The sequence below is a fragment of the Amblyomma mixtum genome, chromosome 6 (assembly GCF_055824585.1).
Source record: "Amblyomma mixtum isolate Tamu chromosome 6, ASM5582458v1, whole genome shotgun sequence".
In the NCBI taxonomy this organism is placed as follows: domain Eukaryota; kingdom Metazoa; phylum Arthropoda; class Arachnida; order Ixodida; family Ixodidae; genus Amblyomma; species Amblyomma mixtum.
Genome location: NC_143017.1, coordinates 49,300,676 through 49,324,098, shown reverse-complemented (window position 1 = coordinate 49,324,098; position 23,423 = coordinate 49,300,676). Strand labels below are relative to the sequence as shown.

At 50.4% G+C, this 23,423-nt stretch overlaps 1 protein-coding gene across 1 annotated transcript; it reads left to right on the top strand.

Annotated features, from left to right (window-relative positions):
• Positions 1-4,225: 4,225 nt before the first annotated feature.
• LOC149339033 (kelch domain-containing protein 3-like) lies at positions 4,226-5,296 on the top strand. Its single transcript, XM_089550864.1, has one exon. It carries the CDS (start codon positions 4,226-4,228, stop codon positions 5,294-5,296), a length of 1,071 nt encoding a protein of 356 aa, XP_089406990.1.
• The last annotated feature ends 18,127 nt before the right edge of the window (positions 5,297-23,423 follow it).

The following is a 23,423-nucleotide window of genomic DNA, read 5'->3' as shown; positions in this document are numbered from 1 at the left end:
GGTAAACCTGTTTTCGCGGCCAGCAACGGCTCCTATCGCCGCTCCGTGGGAGTCCATGATCCTGCGACCACCCGCTTTCGCGTGAGGAAGTAGAATCCAAAAGCTAGAGCTAATCGAGGAAAAACGCTATCGGGGAGCGCTGGTGAGGGCAAGGGCTGAAGACACAGTTGCAGGGGAAGCGCCAACGAAACGGGCGCTTGGTTTAGAAAACGCCCGTGCTGAAAGAAACGACATTAACGAAATAGAATGGAGAGGTGTTTTAACAACGGACATCAATTGCATCAAAGCACCCTTTTTCGAGCATTATCAGGCGCTCTTCGCATCGATCCGGTAGATGCTAGCACATCTAAGAAGGTGTTTCTAGCCGAGATACCGAGATAGCCGAGATAAAAGACAAATTAGAGCAGGATTTAACGCAAGGGGAAGTGGAGCAAGCAATAGGCTGTCTAAATCAAACTAAGTAGACTGGAGCGGACAGGTTCAGTCGAAAGACGTTGTTATATACTATGAAACGCGATAGCAGTGATATCTAATCGCAATATTTAATTTTATAACTTCACGCTCTTCTTTTCTACAGAAGGAAAGAGAGTGTTACGAGTTTTTTTTTTCTAATTGCTACTCAAGGGCGTTCAGAAATCAGAACAGAAGGCGATAACGGGCTCCCTTGCTAGAGGGGTTGGGCCCCTTAACCGGAACAGCCTAGGGAAGGGCACTTTGGACGGGACTACTTCTTGCTCACACGTGCATATTCCCGCCTAATCAGCGTTGCGCTCCGTGATACGAGACCTGTCAACTCGATGGTCAATGCTCGTTCATTTCCACAAAAAAAGTTTAATGGCATACGTCCTTTCTATGTGGAGTCATTGACAAAAGTTTGCGGGATGCAAATTCGCGGAAAAACTTTACAGCCGAGCGATTAGGCGCAAAATGCCTGTGAAAGGCATAGAAGCGTGAAGAGATGCGTATTATTTTATTATTTCTAGTAGAAGAATATCATGTGACTAGAAGGCGAGACAACGTGGAAATTAATTTTCTTTTCGCGAACCTGTGTCCCGAAAAGTTCTGTCCATGACTTTACATTCTTAGCCTCAATCATTCTGCGTTAGTCCTATTTTCGCATCGATCTCTCACCAGACGTTTCTACTTAGTTTACTTCTTGCCTCACTTTCAAGCGCCGTGGCATTAGATATGGGAATGGGCATGTTTAGATAAGAGAATCAGTATGAAAAGGAGGGTTCACAGTAACGTTATTAACATAGTTGACTGTGCCCGGCAAGCTATCTCCTCTTATATTATCGGCCGCGAGTCTGTAATCCCGTGGCCCCTGTTCCGAACGAATTTTTTTAATAATGACCTACTAAAGTGCCAGCATACCGCGATACTCTACTAGGAGTCTTTATTTCACTTATTTTGGTAATTTTCTTCAGTTTTGTATTTGGCTTTGAAATCCAAAGCCGCATACCACAGGTACATAATTTTATTCAGCATTCATTTACAATATCTTGCATATAATAATGCGATGGTGCAGGATGGTGGTGCAGTTGTTGTGATAGGATTCGTAGTCCTCAATATCGAAAAATAGAAGACTGTTTTGCCACGGCCGCTGCATCAGATCAAGGCACAGAATCTTCTAATCCCGGCAAGCATGAACGTTATTTTGTCATGACTGCCTTTCCCGTCATGCTTTTTGCTCACAATAAATTCCTCTTCAGTAAAACTTCAGTAGGAGAAGTCTGTTTTAGACATGCGCGTCAGCTACGCGATGAAACTGGCGAGAAGTGTCAGACACCAGTGACGCCACCTCAAAGCAACGAAAAGGCATGTGACCGATGCGCAGTTCAGCACACCTGTCTAGTCCGGACACCGTAAATTCTGCAACCGTAAACGCAGTGCACAAAATCCTGACAGGCTACCAGCCACAATGGTTTCGGTGCTGAGAACTGCATTCCCCTAAAGTGTGCTGGTGTTTATTTGTAAGAGGCTGCTCCGGCGGATGAAGTCTGCGGAGAAAGAATAGATTGGTTTGGTTTGGTTTATGGGGTTTAAGTTCCCAAAGCGACTCAGGCTATGAGAGACGCCGTAGTGAAGGGCTCGGGAAATTTTGACCACCTGGGGTTTCTTAAGTGCACTGATATCGGAAAGTATACAGGCCTGTACAATTTTTGCCTCCGTCGAAATTCAACCGCCGCGGCGGGAACCGAACCCGCTTCTTTCAGGTGAGCAGCCGAGCACCACAGCCACTGAGCCACCGCGGCGGCGTAAGAAGTGATTGAAAACAATGTTTGGGAAGAGACGAAGAACTCGGTTGAAGTATCATATATGTACGGGATTTCGCACCGGAGATAGCGAAGAAAATCAAAGCTAGGTCATTGCTTTCTGCCTCGCCCCCCTCCCCCGCCCCCGTCCCATCCCCCCCCCCCCCCCCCCCCGCCAAAAAAAACGGAGCAAGCTAGCAGGAGACACCACCCAATTAGGAGAGCCTGCGACGTATGCCACAGCACCGAATACGCACAGCACAAACTTACCGTAGTGCATCGGAAACCGTGGAAGTGATATCTTCATTGGCATGTGCAAAACGGGAATGTGCGTGAAAGAACGCCTAGCAGGAAATTTCGAAATCATTGGAACGCTCATCGTTGTGAACTTTGCCAGCATACTGAAATCCTTTAAATTGGCTACTATTCGGACAAGACAGTTTATCCCCACAAACTTGATTGTGCTGGAAGTTGTACAAACCATCCGTATTTACAAAGAAGCAGATATGACTGTGCGGCATTCTTCTCTAGGGCTGACTGCGCGCTAGGTAAGACTCCTATATCAATGTGAAAACTGTATCAAAGTTAGAGATGTGAAGGCCTGAAAAAAACACTGCAATTTTGGAAAAAAACCGGTTTTTTTCGTTTTTTTCAGACGAGGGAAAATGGAAAAAAACATTGAAAATTTCACAATGCAATTTCAAGGTTTTACGATTGCTTGCATTTAGTTCAGGTTTTTGTTTTTGCTTTGAAAACAATTACAGCGTGCATCTTTGAACGATTGGAGGGCAGTCGTCATCGCCGGTTCCAGGTAGTGCTTTTTAAAACGTTCGTGCTACGAGTACGCGGGTTGAAGGCCAGGTCACATATAAGATCCAGGCTTGACTTAAAAACACAATAATACTTGAACTCGCGGCTGAAGTAGAACAAAACGGCTGCAAATTCTACAGCACTACACACACGGCATAAATAACATAAGCTGCTGTGCATGTAAGCGGTTTTAGCGAAATACAAGCCTAGCTTCTTGATTTCCAACATAGCAGAGTACAAAACATCCGCAGGAATTTAGTACATTTGGTACAGGACAGGGGTCTTCAGCGAAGCACGTGACCCCATCTACCTGGTGGCAAGGCCTTTACCCCAACCAGTCGCTAACTCGTCTGGCTTGCCGACTGCTGCAGATTCCACCATCATCCGCCAGCTGCGAACAAACTGGTCACGTTTCGGGAATGTCCATACAAGGATTCGCAACAGGCTTTCAGGGGAACGCGTTCGAAAGCTTGTGTATGTGCAGTCGAACCTAGCTGTGGACACAGCTTCAATCCATGCTGCTGTGCGTAGTGCCGCATCATGCGACAGTGATTCTGAGTCCCATATGGAGTGACTTATAGATCAGTTTTCATATTCCCTTTCTCGGTGCAATAGAACAAGAAGTTCGTTCCACAAATATGATATTTATACCTTCATATTCGCATGAAGTGCAAATCATTATTTATCTTCTCCGTGCAATAGAACCAGAAGTTCGTTTCACAATATGACATCTATAACTGCATATTCGACTGAACTTCGGAGCATTATTATTGATTGTTGTGCAATTGCAAATAAATCTGTTTTTGTCATGTTTTGCAAAATTTCAATTTTTCATGAAAAAAACCCTGAAAAGAACAGTTTTTTTTCACGCCATTCAAATTTTCATGAAATTTTACATCTCTAATCAAAGTTACCGTGTTTCTTTCGATTGTTTTGATATGACGTTTCTTTTCTAGTTACTTAAGACGCATGCGTGCACTACCGTGGATTAGTATTTTACTGCGAAGTTTTCTATTAAGGAAGCCAGTTCTCCGTTGAGCGCAAGTATATCAGCTACTTTCAGACTAAGACCCACTTCAGAATTACGCTTAGTAGTCACCTGCTTTAAGCAAAAAAAAATAGCTGGATCCCTTTTCAGAGTGAATGTTTGTTTCTCCAAAATGTGGACGTTGAAACTGCAAGGTGTTCCGAGTGCTGTCAACAGGCACGCTGTCGCTATTAATGGCAAGATCTACTCCTTCGACATCGCCAGCTCTGAAGAGAACTTCGTCGCCGTGCACATTTTCTGCCCTGAGCGCTACCGCTGGCGCCTTGAGAGGACGCAGCCGCCACCCCGCGATAGGCCGGTTCAGTTTTTAGACTTTAACGTTGTAGCCTACGGCGACTGCGCGTACGTGTATGGTTTCGGGGGACTGGTCCAACGACTGGCCTCGCATGGCAACCTTTACCGCTTCGATACCAGCACAAAGACGTGGAGCCGTCCTGAGGTGTGCGGTGATGAGCCGAGGTATATCTGCCACGTTGCGTGCATGATGCGGAACCACATGTACGTCATCGGTAGCGTGCAGGTAGGTAGTACGTTGCACTTCCTTGACCTGGATACCTACAAGTGGCATCGAGTTCACACAACTGGAGACGTTCCAGCGTACCCGCCTTTTAATTCGGGCTGTGCCATTGGTAGCCGGATTTATGTTTTTGGAAGCGCACCTGGCAGCAACTCTGTGTATTACCTGGACACTGTGGACTTGACCTGGGTGCGCCCGCACGTAGAAGGCGTAGCCCCAGCGCTGCGCTGCGGTCATAGCGTCTTCGCGTACAACGGAGAGATGTACATCTTTGGAGGTTACAACAGGGAGCAGCGCGCACTCTTTTCGGACCTGCACAAGTACGACCCAGGGAGGTCTCGCTGGACGCAAGTGAGGCCAAGGCGGTCGGGCCCTTGTGCCAGAGTGGTCCAGGCCTGCTGTGTGATTGGGGACCGGGCGTTTCTGTTTCGCGGCCGCACATCGACGCGCATCACAGAAGGTCAGTCGCCTCCACGAGATCGGCACACCGTCGCGCACCACCTGTTCTATCAAGTGGCATTGACTGATCTGCGCGCGCTAGACTTTACACCCACATTGGAGACGTTGTGCCTTGCGGCGGTCATAGATGCCCGTTTGGATATCGGCGACGTGGCGCCGACCGTAATGGAGACTTATAAAGCCATGACAGGTGAAGACAACAGATAAGCCCTGTGTTTGTCTACGAGAAGACATTGCAACTGTGTGTGACAAAACCATTTAGACGGTGCCTCGGCAAGATGCATATCATGTGTGAATAAAACTTCTCTTCTCCTTTCTCGCCACGAAATGGCCCATTTTAATTCATTACTGAGCAAGCTAGTTGCTTTTTTGTGCTTGGCTGATATTATTAATCCGAGAGCATTATATAGCTGTGTTGCGTGAGCAAAATGTGACCGCAATTTCATCCGCACGTTTACGTCATTCTTTTAAGATAAATGTGTGATTGTGACAGATAGTGTGGGATAAAATCTCGGGACCAGTGTGCCAACACACCGTATATTTTACTGACAGACAAGAATAACGGTTTCCTCGAAAGTTTATTTTTCCACAAGTTTGCGTTCATGTATTCACTTTGCCTTTCCGTTATTCCTTTCCTTGCTCGTTTTGGCTCAAGCTGCCCCGTGTTCGTTGTTATGATTGCGTAGTTATGTCTCAGCTTTCGCTTCGTTTTGTTATTATGCGAAGCATATTAACGTAGGTTTGGGGCCTTCGCGCTACGCCCGGCGGTGGCCACCATTGACCTTCAAGTGACCTTCAAATAGGTCACGTGACATGACGTCACGTGATGACGTCACACCGGCTGCAGATGGGGCCTCATATCGTGCCGTCGGTCGCCTCCCGGCGGTGGCCACCATTGACCTTGAAGTGAGATCACATGATGTGACGTCACGTGATGACGTCACACCGGCTGCAGATGGGGCCTCATATCGCGCCGTCGGCACGCCGTGGCCGTCGGACGTCGCCCGGCGGAGGCCTCCACGCTTCGGTTCGCGCCGTCGCGCGCGACGCGGCGGCGGCGCCACCATCGCTGCATCACGTGATATATGACGTCACGCCAGGGATGGGGCGGCGCGCGCCCGCCGTCGCGTCAGTCTCTGTGCCCGCGCCAGCGCCTTTGCGCCGGGCGTGTATGCGGTCAAGATGCCTCCAAACGCTAAGGACATGCTTCGCATCCACTGGGCTTAACCTTGATAAGCCTCCAATTTTTTCTTCTTAGGAATGTTTTCGTTTAGTTATCTTTTTCGTTTGACCTTATGATACGTTTTCGTTCCTGTTATCTTTTACTTTTGACTTCACGTTTTGTTTTTAACTGCTCTGGATAGTGGCTTTCATTTAATGCCTATTGTCACAGTTTTCGTGTTTTAAACTGGTCTTAGGTTCTGCTCACTGGACCTGCTGCGTGTTGAATTCCTGACGTACACCGCCAAAGGTTTGATAAGGCTATTGATGGACGGTGTTTTGATGTGTCGATTTCTTTGCTTCGTTCGCTGTTCATGTTTTCTGGTGTCACGTGAGTCCTCGCTGACGTTTAAAAAGATGCTCGTTCATCTCAATAAATTGTTGCTAGTTCGGCACCTATCCTGTTAGCTTTAGTGTTCGTCCTCCTCTTTTCGTGCTGCTTTCTTTAGCCGTGCCACAAGACCAGCAAGGGGAAACCACAACTTTAGCAGACATAATTATAGGCCGCGATTCTGTAGCGCTGACTGCGTGCGAGATTATGCTTTTTTATCAATGTGGAAGCCTTTAGCAAAATGGGCCTGCTTCTTTCGATGTGTTTTGATATGTTAGTTTTCAAGGTTACGGCGCATGTTTGCGGCGGGCTAGTATTTAAGTGTGAAGTTTTGTAATAAGAACACCGGTTTTTACTTTGTTTGTCACGTCTGTCAGCTTCTTGGAAAGTCAAACCTACCTCGGAATTATAATGTGTACGCTCCTGCTTTACAAGGGCCAAGATCCAGTCTTAGAACTAATATTTGTCTGCCTGAAATGTGGACATTAAAGCTAAAAGATGCTCCAAGAACTGTCAATAGCCATACTGTCGCTATTAAGAGGAAGATCTACCACTTTGACGTCAGCTAAGAATCGCTTTCCTGAAGAAACACCACCTTCGTGAGCTTGGGCGCGCCCTAACGGAGCTACATGAGCTATAGGGTAAGCCCGGGGGCCTATCTCGAAGACTTTAATAACGTAAAAGCAGAGCTTCAACAATTTGCGACAGAAAGATATAAGGGGGCCTTGATACGATCTAGGTCCCGAAGGTTTCTTGACGAGCAACCTTCTCGTCGGGCCCTGAGTGATGAAAGAGAGAATGCTCTTCCGAAGGAAATATTGGAAATTCAGTATGGTGATTGCACATACAGCGATGCGCCTGGTATTCTTGCTGCTTTCTTCGACTATTATCGGAAGCTGTTTGGCAGTTGCGAAGATCCAAATAAGGGTTTCGATTACAGTTCCTTACTCGGAAACTTCCCTCGACTGGACGATGAGAAGTGTGCCTTAGTGAAGGGACCTATCACTTTGGATGAAATTCAGTCAGCCATTTCTGATCTGCAGAGCCAGAAATCTCCTGGGCCAGATGGTATTACTAGCGAATTCTATAAAACATTTTCGCCTAGCCTAGTGCCTGTTTTGATGGAAGTTTTCCAAGCATCTTATGACGTGGGTGTCCTGCCTCCCACTTTCTATTCTGGGCACACAATATTGTCACGTTGTAGTGACGGAAATCCAGCAGCCAAGAAAACACCAACAAGACTTGGAAACAAAGCTCTTTATTTGGGCTGACTTGCGGCCGCAAAAGAACTGAATCACTCGGCGGCAGCGTAAGCAACAAACGTGCTCGTCGGTCGTCGATCTACGAATGCCCGCTGCTAGCGGCGTCGTTGAATTTAAAGCCGGCAAGGAAACTTCGAGATAACAGGTCAAGATCATCTAGAGTAATCTAGAAACACGTAGATGCAGCTGTTCATGGCTGTGAACAATCGAGGTAAGTCCGGTCGCTTCTCGCGTCACGAACAAAAATGATAACACCCCTTTTCGGCGGCCTTGCGCGAACGAACGGACGCTACAATGATACGTGGCATTACCCCCTCCCAAAGAATGAAAATAATAATAAAAATGAACACGGATAATGCAAACTTCGAGTCCTTTAGCGTTCATAATAGGGTTTAAGACGTACGACATGTACAACTTCCGGGCGTGTGCGTCGTCGCTGAGATGCTGTCGTGCCGTCGGGGATGACTTCATAGTCGAGGTCACCGATGCGACGGAGAACCCTGTATGGGCCAAAGTAGCGTCGCAGCAACTTTCACTCAATTCATGGCGGCGAACTGGCGTCCATATCCAAACAAGATCACCTGGATTGTAATGCGCGTCTCGTCGGCGCAGATTGTAGCGTCGGGCGTCGGTGTGCTGCTGGTCTCGAATGCGAAGCCGCGCAAGTCTTCGGGCTTCCTCGGCGCGATGAAGGTAGGCGGCGACGTCGAGGTTGTCTTCGTCTGAAACGTGCGGGAGCATTGCGTCGAGTATTGTCGTGGGCTTCCTGCCGTATACCAGCTGGAATGGGGTAAACCTGGTTGTCTCCTGAACAGCAGTATTATAGGCGAAGATCACGTAGGGCAGAATGGAGTCCCACGTCTTGTGTTCGGCGTCGATGTACATGTAGAGCATGTCTGCGATGGTCTTGTTCAGACGCTCTGTTAGTTCGTTGGTTTCTGGATGATAGGCAGTTCTCATCCGATGGCTTGTCTGACTGTAGTTGAGAATGGCTTGCGTCAGCTCCGCTGTAAACGCCGTTCCTCTGCCTGTGCTGAGCAATTCGGGGGCGCCGTGTCGCAGGAGAATTTGTTCGACAAAATTTAGCGACTTCTTTTGCGGTACCATTAGGTAACGCTTTTGCTTCGGCGTATCGGGTCATGTAGTCAGTGGCCACGATGATCCATTTGTTACCCGATGATGAAGTCGGAAAGGGGCCGAGGAGGTCCATCCCAATTTGCTGAAAGGGCTTAGTTGGAGGTGGTATTGTTGTGAACGTGAATTTCTAACACCGGAACGCTCCCAGTGTTGCGCGTTCGGCCGGTGAGCTACAGAGACGCTCCCCAAGGACGGCGTCCAAGCCGGCGTCTCTCCGAGCCCGCGCGTCGTCGTCGTGGAGCGCGTTGTGCGTTCGGGCCGGACAGCTACGGGAACGCTACCCGGGTTGGCGTTCAAGCCTTGCCGGCCAATCAGCCAACAGGACGCTCCTGATTGGACGAAAAGGGGCGGGAGTCAGTGCCGACTCTATTTAAGGGCTCCCGTCTCCTGTGTCTGTGTGGGGAATATCTGTTCTCGCTTCGGCGAGTGCGGCTTCGGCCGCTTCTTTTTGAGCAGCGTCCGCTCCGGCGGACGCAGTTGTTGCTGCGACGCGCGTCTTTTCTTTCCTTTTTCTCTTTCCTCTGATCTTTTAACTCTCCGCTATCTGCACGTGGCAGCGGTGGTGGCTTGGCTCGAGCCAGTAGCAGGCCCGTGCAACTTCCTCTTCATCCTTCTCTCAGTCACAACAACAACAACAACTGTGTCTGTGTCTTTTTCCTGTTGAGATACATCGTGCCATGTATCGTGCTTCTCGCTACTTGTAAATATGTAAATACATATACCTTTTTTTTCACGCTGCTCCTTATCCCCCCGTCTCTTCATTGCGGCGGCTGGTCGGCGACAGCGGACCATCGTCCCGACGGCAACTGAGAGCCCGCGTCTCAACAACTGGATGGCAGCGCTGGGATCGAAGTCAGCTCTTCGCATCGCCTAGCAGCGTTCGCAGTTGCAAGAGCTCCCACGTTGGTGGACCCCATGATCGTGGCTCTGTGAGTGTCCGACCTTTCTTCCCTGAGGTATTTTGCCAGGCTTTTGAATTTAGCGTCAATGCTGGCAGGCTTTCTTTGGCAGTGCTGTGAGTACTGATTGTTGTACGCATTGCTAAGAAGAGATAGGGGACCGGTCGAGTGTCTGAGCGCATCATGGACCTGAAATCTTTGCAAAAGCCGGATCTAATTTTGATCAGCAAAGAATTAGGGGTTGAACTTGGGAAGGCCGTTCGGAAACCGCAAATCATAGAGGCAATAATATCTTGCGGTGCGGACGATGAAGAGCTTATCGAGACATGGGAATTGATTAAGGAAAGGAAAGCAGCTGAAGAGAAAAGGGAAGCAGCTGAGAAGGAACAGCGCGAGCTGGAACAGAAGCAACGCGATCGCGAGCTTCAGCTTCGAGAGAAGGAGCTCGAGTCAGCACGCCGACAGCAGGAAATTGACCTAAAGAAACTGGACGCGGAGTCGAAAAGAGCCGAAGCCGGCGTCGCACAGCCACCATCCCCCAGCCCAGGAGGAAGGGAAACAATCAAAATTAAAGATTTTATGCAACCCTTCCAGCTAGGCGAGGACATTGGTATTTTTTTGGTGAACTTTGAAAGGACATGCCAAAAAAACAATCTTGGGAAAGATGGGTGGCAACAGCAACTATTGACCCTGTTGCCGTGTAAGGTAGCGGACGCGATCGGGAGACTGAGTGCGGAAGAATCGGGGGACTATGAGACCGTGAAGGCAAGCCTCCTAAAGAAGTGCCGCCTGTCTGCCGAGGCTTTTCGCCAGCGTTTCAGAAAAGCCACTAAGTGTAAAGAAGAGTCTCACCTCGAGTTTGGTTATAACTTGAAAACAAACTTAGTGGAGTGGTTAAAGAGCGCAGGCGTTCACGCGGACGCAGGGAAGATCATGGAATGCATGTGCCTAGAGCAGTTTTATGACACAATTCCGGATCGAATGCGTTGGTGGATTCTCGACAGGGCCGAGGTAAACACTGTTGAGAAGGCTGCTGAACTCGCGGAAGAGTATGCGTCACGCCGCGTGTTGCTTGAAAGTCGTGGTACAAGCAACAGGTACAAGCAACGGTACCCCGCTAGGCATAGAGCAGACGAAACAGGCGCGAAGCCAGTTTTTAAGAATGCCGGAGCAGTAAAAGGGGACGACCGTCCAAAAGGAGAGGCGGACGCTAAAGTCCGAAGTGATAAAAGGGGGCAGCGCTCCCATCTGTGTGTCAGCGACCAGCCTAGGAACCCCGCTTGGTCAGCTGGGGACACAACCGTTGCTCAGGGAAGTAACGGTAAGGAAGTTTTAAGCCCAGAAGCAGATGCTGCGTTTATAAGTGAGTCAGTTAGCTCTCAGGAAGAGAGTAGTGAGCTCACAGGCCAGCGCAGTGAAGGAATCAAAGGAGACCCTCCTTCGATACGGCTGGTGAGCAACAGTAGCCAATTATTGGAGACGCTTTGCTATAATCAGAGTGACCGTCAGTCACCTGAGTGCGTCACTGAAACGCCAGGCCAGAACGCAACATTAGCCAGATAGTGTGGTTCAGATACAGTTGCGGGCCAGGAGGTTAGTTTCATGCGGTCGGATAGCAATCCCCAGGAGAGCAGGTTGCTAGACTCAGCGGAAAGTAAAGTGCAGTCACGAGAATTTGTGGCTACGACGTGCAGTGACTTTTCGAAAGCGCGAGCCGATAGTTCAAATTCAGATGGGAAAGGCGGCTGGGCGCTGAGTCAAAAAGCAGATGTGAAGGGTGAAGGCACCACGATAAAGGGAGGTGTGCAAGAAAGAACTGCTAGGGCAGTTTCCGAAATGCGGCTGCGCGCAAGGAGAGCCAAGCGAAGGGGTAGTCCACAGAGAAAGTACAAAGGACGGGCCAAAAACGTCATAAGGGTGAAGGCACGTCAACAATGTAATCATGCAAGACTTTCACCACGGCACTCCAGATGCTATAGGTACCGCGCGCAGGCCAAACTGACTAGACGGGTTCAAAGAAAGCGAAACCCACCTGCCCCATTGCGGCCAAACTGCAGAAGTTTTAGCACGAGGAGTGGAACGCGCAGTGGGCCACAAACAAGCGCGCACTGCCACCGCGTGAAAGAACGCAGCAGAACGCGCGCCTGGGAAAAAAAGGAAAGGAAGGGTGTTCAGGAACTGAGAAAGGAAGGCACCCAGGCATTTTTTTCGTATTCGATCTTTCCCCCTTCGCATTCAACTTTTAAAGTACTGCTCAGGTGTCGGAGACGCGCGGCCGAGGGCGGTACGAAGGAAGGAAGGAAGGAAAAACTTTATTTTACTATAATCCTTTTTCCTGCGGTTTGGGAGCATCTTCAGAGACGTTTTCTCCTTGATTTTACCCCCAGGAGTCTTCTCTGTCGAAGTCGTCCGCCTCTAATCAGTGGTCGGTTGCCCTCAGTCCAGGGCTCCGCTGGCCACTGCCGCCCGTTGAGCTCGCTGTACCAGACCTTGTTGGTCTTCGCAGCGGTCGCTGGATAGCAGAGTCTCCCACTGCTCCGCACTCGGGTTTTGTATTTTGGGGACCACGTCTATGTTTTGGCAGGCCCATGTGATGTGGTATAGTGTAGGTTTTTCGTGGCACCAGGGACATTTGTTCGTGTATATCGTAGGGTGCATTTTGTTTAGTATATGTAGGTTTGGGAAAGAGCCTGTTTGTAATTGTCTCCAAGTGACAGCTTCCTCTCTGCTGAGAGATTTGTGCGGTGGGGGATATCGCATTCTTCTGCCTCTATAGTTTTGTAGTATGGCCGAGTATTCCCTGGGTGCTGGCGCGAGTTCCGCGGTCTCGTCGGAAGCTCGGAAAGTAATGTATCCTCGAGCTATCCTGTCGGCCTCTCGGTTCCCTGCAACCCCCGTGTGCCCCGGTACCCACACAATTTTGTGTAGGATCTTGTCGTTTTGTTCTTCCCGGTTTTTAATTCTGTCACTCGCTGCGAGGAGTATACGGAGCGCGTGACGACCTATCCTGCCATTCATGTAATTTCGGCAGGCTGTTTGAGAGTCCGTAAGTATTGTTAGTGACCGCCCGGTTCTATAGCCCTCTGCCACCGCTAGAGCAACGGCTACTTCCTCGGACTCTGCAGCTGTGCAGCCTCGGAGAGACGCGCTGGTCATTTCGCGTAAAGACGAATCGACCACCGCCGCTACAGCGATTTTGGTATCTCCTCCTCTCCAAGACGCGTCTGTATACACGGTCGTGGCTTGAGGAGCGTATGTTTTCTCGATGAATTCGGCCCTTGCTTCTCTTCTGCCTCGATGGAGGTTGGGATCCATGTTTTTTGGTATTGGCGCTACCTTGAGGGTCTTGCGAAGCTCGTCGGGGATCGTTGCCGTCCTCGACATTTCTCGCATCTGCTCGCGGTATCCGAGCCTCTGCAGGAGCGCTCTTCCTGTCGTTGTTTGCAACAGCCTGAGTTTTTGCGACTCAAGCTGCGCCTCTCCTAGCTCCTCAAAGGTGTTGTGTAATCCCAGGGCCATGAGTTTTTCTGTAGACGTGTTGCGTGGTAGTCGGAGCGCTGTCTTATACGCTTTGCGTAGCAGGGCATCCGCTTGTTGTATTTCATTTTTGTTGAGGCACTGGTAGGGTAGGCTGTACGTGATTCGACTAACTACTAGGCTTCTGACTAGTTTTAGTGTGTCTTCTTCACGCATGCCATGTCGCCTGTTGGTGATGCGGGTGATCATGCGTGCGACTTGTAGCGTTGTTGCTTTCAGTAGGGTAAAAGTGTGAGTACTGCGCTGGTTGGATTGAACCCACATGCCCAAAATTCTTATTGTTGTCTTTTCGGGTATGGGCGCCCATCTAGGTAGACGTTGAGTTTTAGGTCCTCGTTGGTTGGGACGGTCCGGTTTTGCTTGCCTCTCCAGACTCTCAGCAGTTCCGATTTCTCGGTCGAGCATGCGAGTCCTCTTTCTGCGAGGTATTGCTCTACACAAGAGGCCGCTTGCTGTAGCCTTTCTTCCTTCTCTCCGAGACAGCCCGTGTTTGTCCAGACTGTTATATCGTCAGCATACATTGCATGCCTGATGCCTTCGATGTTCTCTAGTTTTCGAGCTAGGCCTATCATAGCTATGTTGAAGAGTAGGGGTGAGATAACTGACCCTTGGGGTGTTCCTTTGTTTGGAGTGCGAATTTTTTCCGATCGAAGGTCTCCTATGCCGATGGTGGCAGTTCTATCGGACAGGAAGGCTTTGACGAAGCCATGGATTCTGCGTCCGCAATCCAGGTTGTCTAGACCCGTAAGGATCGCTTCGTGGCTGACGTTATCGAATGCCCCTTTGATGTCCAGGGCCATTATGACATTTTCTCCCGTCCGAGGTACGTTTCGCAGCACATCTTCTTGTATTTGGAGGAGAACGTCCTGCGTCGAGAGCTTCGCTCTGAAGCCGAACATGGTATGTGGTGCACAGTCGTTGTCTTCCATGTAATTTTGCAGTCTGAAAGTTACAACCCGTTCGTAAAGCTTGCCAAGGCACGACGTGAGTGATATAGGCCTGAGGTTTTCAATTTGTAGCTTTTTACCAGGTTTAGGTATCATTATTACTTCGGCGTGTTTCCAATCTTCGGGAACCGTCTCCGCCTCCCAATGTTTGTTAAGAAAGGTGACGAGCTCTTGTATGAGGTCGTCGCTCAGGTTGCGGATTAAGGCGTTGTCGATTCTGTCCGCTCCGGCTGCCGTGTTTCTGGTGGTGTTTCTTATTGCCGCGTAAACTTCTTCCACATTTATGGGGCGGTCGAGTTTCTCGTTTTCGGCTCCTCGATACGTTCCTTGGTATCGCGGGGGGTTGTGATCACCGAAACATTTTTCTCGTGCCTTCTCCAGTAGGGCGATGTCAGATCCCTCGAAGGAGTGGATGAACCGCTGGATGGCTTTATTGTTCTCTGATTTTATTTTGGTCAGATCGATTAGTGCTCTTAAGAGATTCCAGGTTCTGGCCGTGCCTAGAGTTCCCCTAAGTGAGTCGCTGAGTTGTTCCCAATTTTGTTTCGCGAGTTGCATCGCGTATTCTTCCGCCTTTGCAGTAATTTCTGCTATCTTTAGTTTTAGTTTCCTGTTGTGTTTTTGCTTCCGCCATCTTTTGGTGAGTCTGCGTCTCGCTTCCCATAGTCTGAGGAGGTGGGCGTCTACTTCAGGCGTTGCTGTCGTTCTCCTTAGACTTTTTGTGCATCGTTGTCGCGTTTCTCTCAGCATGCCGCTCCATTCCTCCAGTGATTGGATACCGCCTTCAGATTTGTTGCAAGCCCCGCGAAACGCGTTCCAGTCAGTGATTTTCGCCTGTCCAATCTGGCGTCTTATGGTGTCGGATGCTGAAGAGTGTCACGCTGCTAAAAAGAAAGGGGCTGTTGTTTTGTCGCTATCAGGACAAGCATAGGTATCGCGATAGAAAGCCCCGAGCTAAGATAGCTCCATTTAGTAGACGCAAAATCAAAAGACCGGATAGGTGCGAACCTCACACCGAGCGAAAAGGAAGGTTGCGCAAGAAATTAAACACTTCTGAAAGGTGTCACTTGCCACCACGAACAAAGAAAAAGAAAGGACGGTTCCACCGGAAGCGTTACGCACGAGAAATGGAAACTCGCGTCTGGCGCGCAAGGCGTAAGGAAAGGGACAAGAAAGCAAGAGAAAGCAAATCGTTCTCGTCTTGTTCCTCCCGTAGAAAATGGAGAGCCAATCGCAGGGAGACAGACATGTGTAGCTCTGAGGTAAAGCTGCTCGCCATTTCAACGTGCCCTCCACCGAAAACAAAGGATGATGTGAGAGCCTTTCTCAGTCTTGTAGGGTACTACCCGCAATACATCCCGCGGTACTCGGACATCGCTAGCGCTCTCACCAACGCTTTGCGCAAAACTGAACCAGAGCGCGTCGCCTGGAACTACGTGAAAGAAAAGTCCTTTCTAACTCTAAAGGAATCCCTGAGGAAGGATCCCGTGTTAAAGTCCCCGGATTATACAAAACAGTTCATAATCCAGTGTGACGCGAGCAACAGGGGAATGGGTGCTGTGCTTTGCCAGACCGATGATCAAGGGAACGAACACCCAATCCTTTATGTAAGCAGGAAGCTCACTGCCAGGGAAGAAGCATACAGAGCTTCTGAAAAGGAATGCGCGTGCCTGGTGTGGGCGATACAAAACCTTGCCTGCTACGTGTCTGGTACGAAGTTCATCGTACAAACGGACCACTGTCCTCTAACCTGGCTAGAACGCATGTCGGGCAAAAAATGGTCGCCTTCTGCGCTGGAGCCTTGCTCTGCAGCAATTCAGCTTCGAGGTTCAGTACAAAAAAGGAAAGGCAAACGCCAACGCAGATGGCTTAAGCCGATGCTTCTGAAAAGGGAAAGGAATAGAAGGGATTTGAACGGGCTGTTACTTTTTTTTCTGTTTTGTAGTCTTTTTTTTCTACTCGCGAAGAAGTCTGTGATGCGACAGTGCACTCGCGATTGAACCTGTCGCCTGTCAGCGAAACTGTTGGTAAGATAGAAGCCTGGCAGATCCCTGGGGAGATGGAAGGGCATTTGCTGGCTGCTGTTGTGTCCGGTCCAGACCACCTCCCTTCCAGACCTGAAGAGACCGGTTGGCGAGCCGATGACGGCCGGCGGACAAAGACTAAGCCCCAACCTCGGCACTTCGAGAAGTGGCTGCGGACCTCTTCCCTTCGTGCACGATTTTCCGGGCGGGGGCGAGCTGTTGTGAACGTGAATTTCTAACACCGGAACGCTCCCAGTGTTGCGCGTTCGGCCGGTGAGCTACAGAGACGCTCCCCAAGGACGGCGTCCAAGCCGGCGTCTCTCCGAGCCCGCGCGTCGTCGTCGTGGAGCGCGTTGTGCGTTCGGGCCGGACAGCTACGGGAACGCTACCCGGGTTGGCGTTCAAGCCTTGCCGGCCAATCAGCCAACACGACGCTCCTGATTGGACGAAAAGCGGCGGGAGTCATTGCCGACTCTATTTAAGGGCTCCCGTCTCCTGTGTCTGTGTCTTTTTCATGTTGAGATACATCGTGCCATGTATCGTGCTTCTCGCTACTTGTAAATATGTAAATACATATACCTTTTTTTTCACGCTGCTCCTTAACCCCCCGTCTCTTCATTGCTCCGGCTGGTCGGCGAAAGCGGACCCGCGTCCCGACGGCAACTGAGAGCCCGCGTCTCAACAGTATCAAGTTCAGGAGTCCGGCTGGTCTAGTCGGAGGCGTTTTGCGTCGCTGACACTCGCGGCACGTTTTCACGTAATGGGAAACATCGGCAGCTAATCGTGGCCAATAGTACTTCTCCTGGATGCGGTGCAACGTGCGAGCAATCCCGAGATGCCCTGCAGTCGGCTCATCATGGCATGCCTGCATAATTTCTTTCCTGAGATTTTTGGGCACGACAAGAAGATGCACTGTCCTGTTGGGCGCGAAGTTCTTCTTTAGGAGGACATTATTGCGAACGACGAAGGACGACAGTTGGCGCTTGAACCCTCGGGGAGGCGATGCGGTCTTTCCTTTCAGATAAGCAACTAGGCTTTGCAACTCAGGATCCGAGCGCTGCTGCAAGGTAGATGGACTAGGGTAGCGTAGGCTGCATAGAAGCCCATACGTTCAAAACATGGCAGCTCATGGTGCGCAGCCAGCGCCGTCTTCAAAATGCGTGGACAACTAAAAAGTGGCGTCATAATTAAAACAAAAACGCGACGTTAAAGTCACGTGTTTTAGTAACGTCATATTCGTGACGTCAGCGTCACGTGCTGCTTGGCGGGAAAAATAAACTGCTGAACGCCGCGACGCTACAGCGCGACACCCGACACGAGAACGAAGAAAGAAGACACGACGAGTGCCGACCACCAACGCTAATTTTAGGTAGTCAGTTCTCGTTGTGCCTTTTTCCTTCTTCCTCGCCTCAGGTGTCGCGCTGAGTGTCGCAGGTGTCGCGATGAAATGTGACGCCGCCAGACAGGTTATCGCTCGCACATCGTGCAACCGCACACCTCTTTTTTGCGTACGGGGGCCCCATGGCCACAGACGATGCCCTTTTGCGGCAAAAGCGACAGAACCGCACCCAATCGAACGAAACTACACAGAAGCGCTGGCAAAAAGGGAAAAGCGGAAACTGTACACGAATGATGCACACCAAGAACTCGAGCAACAAGCAACGAGGAAAAAGTAGGGCTAGCAGAATCGAGTTTCAAACAAAAGCAAGCAGAATGGTCAAAAGATATGACAAGCGTATGACATCACAGCACCGCCAACCTTGGCATCGTCCGGCTGCCATTGCCGCTGCTCTGAGCGAAAGCTGTCATAAATTTTTTACAAAGCAAGTGCTATACTTTCTAACAAAATACACACAACTAAAACATTTTAAAAAGGAATCATTGCAATTGTTTTTGAATGCTTTTGAAACACAAAATATGTCCTAATTATTTTCCTCTTCTAGTCGTGTTTGTCCACTTATTTCATTTTGGCGCTTTAGTTCCACCACTAATTTGATGTCGCTAGCACTTGGATCTGGACCGCATTGAAGCTCCCGCTTCGCGACCTATTTCAATTGACCTTGGCTGCTGCTGCGCGAAACTGCTCGAGCTTACCGGTCCTAAGAAAGCGTCGTCTTCCTCTTCCGGTGCTGCGTCGACAGGGGCTCGGGACAAGCAGTCCGCGTCGGAATGCTTGCGGCCAGATTTGTAGACTACAGTTATGTCAAATTCTTGAAGACGCAAGCTCCAACGAGCAAGGCGGCCAGACGGATCCTTCAAATTGGCAAGCCAGCACAGAGCATGGTGGTCGCTCACAACCTTGAATGGTCGTCCGTACAGGTAGGGTGGAAATTTGGACGTGGCCCAAATAATTGCGAGACATTCTTTTTCGGTCGTCGAATAGTTGGCTTCGGCTTTCCACACTGAACGACTTGCGTACGCGATAACTTTCTCCTTTTTACCATCTTTCTGAACGAGGACCGCTCCTAAGCCCACAATGCTTGCATCTGTATGAATTTCGGTTTCGGCGTTTTCATCAAAGTGTGCGAGCACAGGAGGGGACTGTAAGTGGCGCTTCAGCTCCTTGAAAGCTTCCTTTTGCGGCCTTTCCAATTTAAAAGGCACGTCAGCTTTGGTGAGTTGGGTCAAAGGTTGAGCGATGGGCGAAAGGTTCTTGACGAATCGCCGGTAATAAGCGCACAATCCAAGGAATCTGCGTATAGCTTTCTTGTCATTAGGCTGTGGAAACTCTGCGATTGCAGCCGTCTTCTGTGGGTCGGGGCGAACTCCATCCTTGCTTACGACGTGACCAAGGAACAGCAGCTCCTCGTAGGCGAAGTGGCACTTCTCTGGTTTCAGTGTCAGGCCTGAAGACTTGATCGTTTCCAGCACCATCCGAAGCTTTCTGAGGTTGTCTTCAAACCTTGAGGAGAAGACAACAACGTCATCTAAGTAGACTAGGCAAATCTGCCACTTCAAGCCTGCGAGCACCGTATCCATTACTCGCTGGAACGTCGCTGGGGCAGAGCAGAGGCCGAAGGACATCAGCTTGAACTCGAAGAGTCCGTCTGGCGTGATGAACGCAGTCTTCTCGCGATCTCTTTCGTCGACTTCAATTTGCCAGTATCCGCTCTTCATGTCCATCGATGAGAAGTACTTAGCGTTGCATAGCCGATCCAATGTGTCGTCGATGCGGGTTAGGGGGTAGACATCCTTCTTCGTAATGCTGTTCAGGCGGCGGTAATCGACGCAAAAGCGAAGGATGCCGTCTTTCTTTTTCACTAGGACGACTGCAGCTGCCCAAGGGCTCCTCGATGGCTGGATGACGTTGTCACGAAGCATTTCCTTTACCTGCTTGCGAATAGCTTGGCGTTCTAGCGGCGATACGCGGTAGGGGCTCTGTCGCAATGGTCGGGCTTGTTCGTCTGTGACAATGCGGTGCTTGGCAAGCAGAGTTCGTCGCACATTCGATGCAGATGAGAAGCAATCGCTGTACTTTTGAAGAAGACTGCGTATTTGGTCTTGTCTGCTCCGTGGTAATGCCGGGTTGATATCAAACGTTGGTTGATGGCCTTGGTCAGATGGATCTACGGGTTGGTCGGGTAGGGCAGATATGTCTCTGATGTCAGCCAGCTCGTCGACGAAAGCGATCGTCGTACTTTTGTTTAGATGCCGGTATTCTTCGGTGAAGTTGGTTAGCAACACCTGGGCTTGGCCATGTCGGATTTCGGCGACTCCCCTTGCGACGCCCAATCCTCGATCCAGGAGTAACTCGGTGTTCCCCTCGATGACGCCTTCGGCATTTTCGATGTCTCCAGTACCTATGCAGGCGAAGACAATTGATCGGGGCGGCACGCTCAATGCTTCGTCGAGGACGTTTAAGGCAACGCGATGAGTCGATGTCGTCGCTGCAGATATGGCTTTGTCCGTGGAAAGCTTGATCGACTTGGATCGAAGGTCAGTTATCGCCCGATGTTCATTCAGGAAGTCTATTCCCAAAATCACGTCTCGCGAGCATTTCTGTAGGACCAGGAAGGTTATAGCATAGGTTCGCCCATTTACTGTAACTCTCGCGGTTGCAGTGTCCTGACGGCGTAATAAAATTGCCACCTGCGGCGCGGATCAGCGGGCCTTCCCAAGTTGTAACTTTCTTGAGTCGGACAGCGAATGGCCCGCTCATGACGGAGTAGTCAGCACCCGTGTCGACCAAGGCAGTAACCACGTGACCGTTGACTGTAACTTCAAGGTCACTTGTTCGCGTTTTCGTGATACACGTGGTCTTCGGTGTACGATCTCGGCTTCGTCGGGTAGTGAGGCTGCGGTGGGCGTACTCCGACGTTACTTCTATGGGCAGCGGTAAAGGCGGCAATTCTGGCCGTGTCGTCGTCGTCGTCGCGGTGCTGTCATCGAAGTTGTCTTCGAAGTTGTTGTCGAAGTTGTCACCGTAGGTGTCGTCGGAGTTGTTGTCGGGGTTGTCGTCGTTGTTATCGTCGGTGGAGGACCTTTGTCCTTGCGCTTAGAAGCAACCTCACCTCCAGAGGCTGCTTTATTCAGTTTAACCTTCGGGGGCTGGGGGAGCGCCCACGGACGGCGTAACCTCGGTTAGGAGATACGAAGCGTGATGACGATGGCGACGGGGAACGTGATAGGTGGCTCGGCGATGAGCATTCCTCCCGACGCAAAAACTCTTCGATTTCGACTGGTCGCTGGCCGGGTCGGGGTCGTGGGGCGTGGTAAGAGAATCCTCGGATGCCCAGTCTTCTGTATGGGCAGTGCCGGAGGACGTGACCGGCTTCGCCACAGTGGAAGCATAGTGGACGGCGCTGGTCGGGAGTTCTCCACTCGTCGCATTTCCTCGTCTTTGTGCGGCGCTCGTAGGACGGGCGGGTTGGGGCGAGAGGGCGGCGGTCCAACGCAGCTGGCTGAGGGCGATGGGGGCTTGCGTCCCGTCGTCGAGAGGCAGGACGGCGCACAGCTGCGGCGTAAGTCATGGCGGGGGGATGCAGAGGCTGCGTGGGTGTCGGCGTCACACCGAAGGCCTGTTGAACCTTGTCCTGGATGACGTCAGTGAGCGATGAAAGTTGCGGCTGCGTTCCCGTTGGCAGCAATCGTCGGAGCTCCTCTCGCACAACTTGACGTATAACCTCCCGCAGGTCATTGTTGTTAGCGGTGTCCAGGCAGCTTGCTGAGAAAAAGCGCTGCTGGCGGTCATACTGGCGGGCTCTGGCATCAAGTGTTTTTTCCATGGTGGATGCCTCTTCTACGAATTCCGCGACGGTTTTGGGTGGGTTCCGTACGAGACCCGCAAAGAGTTGTTCTTTAACTCCTCGCATAAGCAACTTCACCTTCTCTTCTTCCTTCATGTTTGCGTCGGCCCGCCGGAAGAGACGCTTCATCTCCTCAGTGTACATTGCAACGGTCTCGTTTGGATGTTGTATGCGAGACTGTAGCAGCTGTTGGGCTCTCTCCTTTCGCACGACGTTCGTGAAGATCTTCAGAAGCTGCTCCTTCAAGGTTGCCCAGTTCGTGAGGCTAGCTTCCTCATTCTGAAACCAGATTCTTGCTGGTCCCTCCAAGGCGAAGAAGACGTACCTAAGTTTCGTAGCATCATCCCAGTTGTTGAAGACAGCCACACGGTCGAACTGTTCCAGCCATTCTTCGGGGTCGGCGCCAGGCGAAGCGTCGAAGGTTGGTGGCACCCGGGGCTGGTGAAGAATGATTGGAGTCGTCGTCTGGGGCAAGCTCATGGTGGACTTTGCTGCTGGCTTTCGCTTCCGGGTAGGGTCCGGCAGAATCGCGAACTCAGGTGCGTCTCCTAGCAGACGTCGGCTTGCGCGGTGGATGGACTCAAGTCCTGCGGTAAATGACTCAGAGGGCTGGCGTCACGACTTGTAGTCGGTGTGCGGAACATGAAAGGCTACCCAACACCTCCACCAGATGTCACGTTGTAGTGACGGCAATCCAGCAGTCAAGAAAACACCAACAAGACTTGGAAACGAAGCTCTTTATTTGGGCTGACTTGCGCCCGCGAAAGAACTGAATCACTCGGCGGCAGCGTAAGCAACAAACGTGCTCGTCGGTCGTCGATCTACGAATGCCCGCTGCTAGCGGCATCGTTCAATTTAAAGCCGGCAAGGAAACTTCGAGATAACAGGTCGAGATCATCTAATCTAATCTAGAAACACGTAGATGCAGCTGTTCATGGCTGTGAAAAGTCGAGATAAGTCCGGTATTTTGCCAAGGTTCTTACCAGTCGTCTGCAGCTCGTCATTATGGACTTGATAGGTTCGCATCAGGTCTGTGGTATTAGAGGCCGCAGTATTCAAACACATATCCATATTGCACGTTCAGTATTAGAGACAGTATCAGATGAGACAGGCCAAGTAGCTCTGATTCAAATTCACTTGGCGAAGGCGTTTGATAAAGTTCGGCACGATTTCTTGTTCGCGGTCTTGGAGTATGCAAATATTGGTGACGTCTTGCTCAAAGGCATAAGGCTGTGCTATAAGAACTCCTGTACAAGGGTTATTGTTAATCAGGAGCTAACGAAACCAATACCACTAGAAGCATCTGTTCGTCAAAGATGTCCACTGTCTCCATTGTTGTTTGCCCTATATCTGGAACCCCTCTGTCTCAGTATAATTAACAGCGCAGCTATCCGCGGTTTCTCTCTGGCTCAATGCGAAGTTAAAGTTTTCGCCTACGCTGATGATATCGCCCTCTTTTGTTCTGACAAAAGGAGTGTACTTGAGGCTCTAAACTTGACTAAACAGTTCTGCGGTGTATCAGGCGCGGCTCTTAATTTAGAAAAATCCAAAGGCTTTTGGTTGGGTTATTGGGGAAATAGGCCAAGCCAGTTCGGTGGCATATGCTGGAACTGTAGCCCTCTTGACTACCTAGGCGTTCCGCTGCACCACGTTCGCAACAGTACAGCCTACAGGGATTCACAAATTGTAACTCTACGGCGGCAAACACAGGCTTGGATGGGTAGGGAACT